Consider the following 7627-nt stretch of genomic DNA (forward strand, 5'->3'; position numbering starts at 1 on the left):
TTCCTTCTCGTCATTTTGTGTAGCACTGTCTTCTGACCTTTGTTGTAGATTTTTTTTATAGTTATTACCTTCTCCCGTACTGAAGTTCAGGTGCAGCTCTACAATGTTTGGACTTATCCAGCTCTTCCTGGCTTAGGTCTGGTTGCTGTGCTCAGCTCCTTCCTGCTGCTGTCCTTGAGGGTGAATCTGTTGTGCTCCTGTGGCAAGATTTTCTGCTCCTGGACTACCTGGGTGGATCTATCCTCTACACTCTCTTCAGGGATTGCAGCTGCAGGGTTACACCCAAGGCATGTATGCCAGGCCTGAGTTTTGCCTGGATGGGGAAAGGTGGTGTAGAGGGGAGAGGAAGCTCTCCCTCATACTCACCTGGTCTGGGCTAGGACTAGGTCTGGGGGTTCCTGGAAAGCAGCAGAAATTCCTACCCAGAGGGCGGGTCGGGGAGGTGCTGCGGAGTGGTGGGGGGGTTTGAAGTGGGTGGGAGAGGGTCTTCCCCACACCGTGCCTGGGCTCGGTCCTGTATTTGGTCCGGCCCGGTGCACAGCAGCAGGAAGCTCCCACACACACTCATCGGACCTGGTCCAGGACTGGGTCTGGGGGTTCCCGGAATGCAGCAGAAATTCCTACTTGGTGGGCGGGGTGGGGAAGGTGCTGCGGAGTGGTGGCGGGCATCCCAAGGGGGTGGGAGAGGGTCTGTCCCACTCTGCGCCTGGGCTGGGACTGGTCCCGCTGGTACAGGGTAGCAGGAAGCTCTCCCACACACTCAGGGGACCTGGGCTAGGACTGTGTCTGGGGGTTCCTGGAATGCGGCAGAAATTCTTACTTGGTGGATGGGGTGGAGGAGGTGCTGCGGAGTGGTGGGGGTCGTCCCAAGGGGGTGGGGGAGGGTCTGGCCCACTCTGCGCCTGGGCTGGGACTGGTCCCGCTGCCGCATGGTATCAGGAAGCTCTCCCACACACTCACTCGACCTGGGCTAGGACTGGGTCTCTGCTGGTCTATTGAATGGAGCCATTAATGTTTAAATTCTTTTTCCTCCATTTAATTTCTTATAACTTTTTAAAACTAATTTTGCAGTTTTATATATTGTAACCTAAACAACTATTTTTTTTCTTTTTCTTAAATTTATTCTATTGAGAAAAAACCAGCAATGAGAGAGTTTCAAAACCAATTAGTAGGACAGCTTCAATAATTAATACATTGCATATTGTTGTGTTAATAGTGGTTATTCGTAGTACAAGATATACATGACATACTGTCCAAACACTATTAGTGCCACTCTTTTTTTCTCATTGAATTAAGGGAAAGTATCTGTATATCTATACTATTTTATATATACAAATACAAAATGGTCCTTCATTTGTATCCCCCTTTTTTTGTTTAGTTTTGTTAGAGATGGGTATTCCATTGTCATTTAAATATTGTGGATGCTTGAATTCAGCAAAATATTCCAATGTAGTCCAGTAGTCCATAATAGTAGTGGGTTATTCGTATGTCAATGTCAGAAGCTAAACAACTAATTTTAGGATAACTTTATGCAATACAACAACCACTGTCAAATTCCTATTACTTTGCTTAATGAAATTTTATACCATTTCTAATATTTACTTTTATCATTTGATATTCTTTTTTTTTTCCTTTAGTCTACAGGGTGTTCAGGGTCTCACTAACAGATCGGACTCATAGTGATCTGCCTGTTTACAGCCTCCCAAGAGCTGGGATTACAGGCATGCACCACCACACGCAGTCTCAACTGCTGTCTCAGCGTGCCCCAGGGGGTAAGTCTGGCATGGCAGGCCCCAGGGATCGAACCCCTGGCCCCTGAGCTTGCTAGCTGGTACTTTAATCCTCTGAGCTATTTGGTCGGCCTTCATATTCTTTAAAAAATAAAAAATAAAAATTTAATAAATGACTATATTAGTAAATCATTCACATTATGTAAGTATATCCAGTGTGATTTCCCACCCCCCAGGACATTGCAAAACTTTGTAGAAAAGTAACCCCCACCTGGTGTAGTTAAATCATTGGTTTCTATTAAAATACTCCATTTGTAGTGTTGACACACATATGTTCACACACACACACACACACACACACACACACACCATCTACAAGCACACTATATTTAGATGTTCATCAGTCATCTCTGGGCACCCTGGAGATTATCTTAATGCCAGTCCGATGTTTGCAAATTTTCTCTTGAGATACTTGGGATATATAACATTCATTTCTCTTCTGTGCAAGGCAACAGTCTTCAGATCAAGAATTTGTAATGCTTGATCAACCATATTTTTTGAAATTCAAATCAGGTATAATTTGCCTTCTTGTTTTGTCTTCCAGAATTAAGATATTTGAATAAAGTGCTTTGGGTACCAGTGGTTACAGAATCTCATTTAAAAAAATATTTAACATAGATAATGACTGTTTTTTCCTCCAGAAAGGAATATTTTGCTCTACTATCTATGTTCAAGTTAAAATGTGATACAAGAAGATGGTGCGGGTGCTGCTAGAAACATTTATTGTTCATCTTTAGTATTATAATTCAACTTAAGTTAGCATAGTAGCCGTGCATCTCTGTGAACAATTGTCCTAGCCTTGTAAGAATGTTTGCTTTGGGAATGGATATCAGGGACAAACCACTGCCTTGTTAAAGAGTAAGGCAAAAATGTGGATGATAATTATAAATCCCAAGGATCATGTTCAAGTTTCAGTTGCTGCCTATCTGTCTTCTCATACTCCTTAGGAATTTGTTTCACTGGGTTGGTAAGAGGCAGTGATCACAGGGAGTGACATTTTTCCTACTGTATAATTCTCAAGTCTTGTGACTCACAAAAATAGACTCCTCATATACACATCTATATATATATATATATGTACATGCATAAGAATTTCTACCCTTTGTGCTGGCATATGCCTATAATCTCAGCTTCTCAGGAGGGTGAGGGAGGAGGGTATCATGTTCAAAGCCAGCCTGAGGAATAGAGGTGACTTTTCCTTTCTTTCTTCTTTCTTTTCTTTTTTTATCCTTTTTTTTTGTCACAATGGGATCAAACTTAAGGCCTCGTATTGGCTCCATTCGGTCCCATGCCCCCACCCCCACCCCTTTTAAATCCTTGAGACTGATATACATGGCAATATTTAACATGAGGAACCCATTTTTGTGAGTCACAAGACTTGAGAATTATATAGTAGAAAAAATGTCACTCCCTGTAAAAATTGGAAATGATTGTCAATGAGAGATATATAAACTGGCACTGCATAAATGATGACAGAATTGTAATATCTAGAAACCCACAGCACAGTATCAGTCAAATTCCCTAAACAAAGACATTGAATTAGACTCTTAGAAAAAAAGCCTTAAAATTTATTTTAAAACAACAGATTAAGTTTGTAAAAATCATTTGGTTTAAACATATGTCATTTTAGTTTTAGCTTATAGTTTTAGACAAGCATTTGGCAGATTTCTTTCTTTTTTTTTTTTTGGTGGCCTGAAATTTCCTTAAGGGCATTTCTGGTTTCCTGTGAGAAGTGAGGTTCGAACCAGAGCATCTTGAGCCTGACTGCTTTGGTTAGCCGGCACTTAAACAACTGAGCTAATGGGCAGGCCCCCAAATATCTTAAACCTTTATGAGATCTGAAATTTCAATGTAAGAGTAAAGCAGCTGCTTAATTAATGATATCCTCACATAAAAGGGAATGCACAGAATACCTACATATGTTTGCTGTTGTTTATCGCACAGTTGGGAAATGCCTTTATCAGGGTAGTACAAGTAATGGCAAAGCTATCCACTAACATTTTAGGGGACTCCTACACTTCATTAATATTTCTAGGTGATCATGTCATATGCATATGTGGTTAAAATCCAGTAGAGATAAGGGTACATATTTTGATATAAAGTAAATTATTTTATTCATCCTTATGAAGAAAATAGTAACACATGGAATCGATATAGTATTGTTCAGAATTGTAACATTAGGCTCAAATGAAAAATGAAGCCACATACATTCATAGCTACTGTATTTAGAGACAATGACAAGCATAGATGGAGGCAGATAAGTGAACGTAATAGGTAAAAGTTAATAAATTAAGTGCATTTTAAGCAGAAAGAATAGCGAATACAACTGCCAGAAATTTTTTTGAAATCATCTCCAAAGTTTATTTTCCTAGCATTACAAGTGATTGTTTAACTATTTAAAATCTGTATTTTGTTACTGAGTTGAGGAGAAGGACAGGAGAGGGAATGGGGGAAAGAGATTTGTCTGTGTATGTAAGCAGGATGGTTTGGCCAACAGTACTGTGCATTTTTGCTGGCCTATGGAAAGGAGCAGTTAATACCTTAATTTGCTTTGTCTCCTTTTTCAATTATACTTTTTCTCTTTTTAATTTCTAATGCAATTATTATTTTATTCTTCTAATTTTATATGCATAAATCCAGTAATAGGAATAACTGGTTGGAAGACAACACACTATTACAACAAATACAGAGAAATTAATATTACTTTGTTAAGTGGAATTCTGTATCACTTGTAATTTTTTCTGTTTTAATTCTAATTTGTACTCTTTTAAAAAAATAAAAATATAAAAATATAAAACCTATATTTGTTAAATAATGTATAGAAAAGTTATTTGAAGTATATAATGTACACATATTTTTAAAAAATTTTGCTCAGCCTGGGGAAAATATTGTTATTAAAACTGAGACCACTATGTTTTGTTTTTCTACAGTGCATATATATTAATTTTTTGATGTTACGAAGCTAATATGTTCCTTTAAGCCTTAATCAATAACACCAAATTGAGGACTAGAACATTTATAATTCTTGAGCATTAATTTGAAATTTCCTCATATTAATGTTTCTATAGATCAAAAATTAAGAAAGAATTTCATTGATTATTATGTTAGAATTCTGGAGATAGTGAATCAAAAACAGCATATGCCTCTGATCCTAAAAAACATGTTTTAAATGCACACTTACTACACTTTTTACCGGGAATTTAAAAATATCCAGTCTAGCTTCTCTTGCTTTGATTTCTACAAAATCTCAAATTAATATATCTTGTCAAAATTTTGTGCACATTTTCTCTGACAATTGTACATTATTTCACTTTGTTTTTTTCTTAATTATGGAATGCTTTATAACCCTCACAGACTTCTTAATTGAAACTAACAGATTAATGTCCACTTGTATAGAGAAATTTCAATAATTTACTTTAACAGGCCAAACCTATAACTTTCTCATTTTGAGACAGGGTCTTACTCTTCAGTTCAGGATAATTTTCAACCTCCTGTGTAGGACATGTTGGCCTCAAACTTGCAGGAATCCTCCTGCCTGAGACTCTGGATGGGATTGTGATGCTTTGCACTTTTAAAAATGATGTCTGACGGTCATACACTTAAAATACACCTTTGGTTGATCTTCTTTAGGAAGATGCTGATGCAGTGAGCCATGCATGAACTGACTGACTCTGGTCCAATGACTATTTTCATCACCAGCTGGTTGATTCAAAAGATACCACTATAACTTTAGTCTAAAAAGTGGGATGAGAGCCAGCCAGATAGCTCAGTGGATTAAAGTGCTTGCTTAGGCAAACACAAGGGCCTGAGTTTGATCCCTGGAGTGACATGCTGGTCCTGACCATGAGCATGCTGAGACAGCAATTGAAGATAGGTGTGGTGGCACCTACCTGTAATCCTAGTTCTTGGGAGGCTGAAAACAGGAGAATCACTACAAGTAGGATCTGTGCAGTGAGACCCTGTACTAAATACCTAAAGAGATGTGTTTAAGGTTTATTGATTTGCATGTTGGTCTTTTTTTCCTGAGAGGAGTATAGCTAGTAATACTTAAATAATAAATTTAAAATAATAGTTTCAGGAATGTAATATAAACTTAATCAATGTCAATGAATATTATTTTTCCATTAGAAGACTACACAAGTATTGAATACAACAAATATTTGTGGAATATATTGCTAAATTAATGAATTTAAAAATGACACACAGACAAAAGCTATTGGGTTAGTTATTTGAAGGACCGTTTTGTATTGAAAAAATGTATAAATATATGTCTGTATATAAAAATAGTTAGCATAGATACACAGCTACTTTCTCTTAGTTCAATGATAAAAACCTTTGAACTAATAGTGTTTAGACAAGATATCATGTCTACATCTTGTACTATGACTAACTACTACAAAGACAACAATATGCAATATATTAATCATTGCAACCATCCTACTAACCTGTTGTGAAACTGTCTCATTGTTACTTCTTTCTCAATAAAATTAACAGATAAAAAATTATATAAGACTTCAATCCTACAGATTTGCTGTATATTCCACCGTATACTCTACATTTGAAAATAATCCATGGGCACTTGGGGAAAAAAGGGCTTTCTGTGAATGTCAATAAGGCCACATTATTTAATGGTGTTGTCTAATTCTTTAATATTTCATTAGTTTTGTGCATGCATCTATTAGTAATAGAAAGCAATCATAAAAATATATTTGTCTACTTAAAAAAATGAAAAACCAAGTTAGTTATTTGAAAATGCAAAGGTGATTTAAGGTAAAATAAACTGACAGTGAGTATGATCATGATTTTTTTCTGTGTTTTTAGGACAATTTAACGATGCTATAAGGTGATCATAGCAGCATAATCGTGGTAATGCTAAACCACACAGAGTGGTCACCATCTACCCTGATTCTTAATGGGATCCCAGGGCTGGAGGACAGGCAGATCTGGATTTCCCTCCCGTTCTGCTCTATGTATGTTATGGCCATGGCTGGGAACTGTGGACTGCTCTACCTCATCTATCACGAAGCCTCACTGCACAGGCCCATGTATTACTTCTTGGCTATGCTTTCTTTAACTGACCTTGTCATGTGCTCTAGCACAGTCCCCAAGGTGCTCTGCATCTTCTGGTTTCATCTCAAGGAAATCGGATTTGATGACTGTTTGGTGCAGATGTTCTTCATCCACAGCTTCACAGGGATGGAGTCTGGGGTGCTCATGCTCATGGCCCTGGACCGCTATGTGGCCATCTGCTACCCTCTGCGCTACTCAACCATTCTCACCAGTCCTGTCATTATAAGGTCTGGGCTTGTCACCTTCCTAAGAGGAGTGCTGCTTATTATTCCTTTCACTTTCCTCACCAAGCGCCTGCCCTACTGCAGAGGTAATATCATCCCCCACACCTACTGTGACCACATGGCTGTGGCCAAGCTGTCCTGTGGCAATATCAAGGTCAATGCCATCTATGGGCTGATGGTTGCCCTCCTTATTGGAGGTTTCGACATCCTGTGCATCACTGTCTCCTACACCATGATACTGAGGGCAGTAGTCAGCCTCTCCTCAGCAGATGCTCGGCAGAAGGCCTTCAGCACCTGCACTGCCCACATCTGTGCCATTGTTTTCTCTTACAGTCCAGCCTTTTTCTCATTTTTTTCCCACCGCTTTGGCCACCACACAATTCCTCCATCTTGCCACATCATTGTGGCCAATATTTATGTGCTCCTGCCTCCCACCATGAACCCTATTGTCTATGGAGTGAAAACAAAGCAGATACGAGACTGTGTTGTCAGGATCTTTTCAGGTCCTAAAGACGTCAAAACTTATAACATGTGAAAAAAAAA

At 38.5% G+C, this 7627-nt stretch overlaps 1 protein-coding gene across 1 annotated transcript in view; it reads left to right on the plus strand.

Moving 5' to 3' along the window:
- Positions 1-2950: 2950 nt before the first annotated feature.
- The window catches only part of LOC101573136 (olfactory receptor 52N4), a 7041-nt gene continuing 2364 nt past the window's right edge, over positions 2951-7627 (plus strand). The window contains exons 1-2 of the mRNA XM_012517126.2: positions 2951-2978; positions 6634-7587. Of these exons, the coding sequence (XP_012372580.2) occupies positions 2951-2978; positions 6634-7587 (982 nt within the window). The remainder of the gene's footprint in view (positions 2979-6633; positions 7588-7627) is intronic.

This window comes from Octodon degus, unplaced genomic scaffold (assembly GCF_000260255.1).
Source record: "Octodon degus isolate 3935 unplaced genomic scaffold, OctDeg1.0 scaffold00146, whole genome shotgun sequence".
Lineage (NCBI taxonomy): Eukaryota > Metazoa > Chordata > Mammalia > Rodentia > Octodontidae > Octodon > Octodon degus.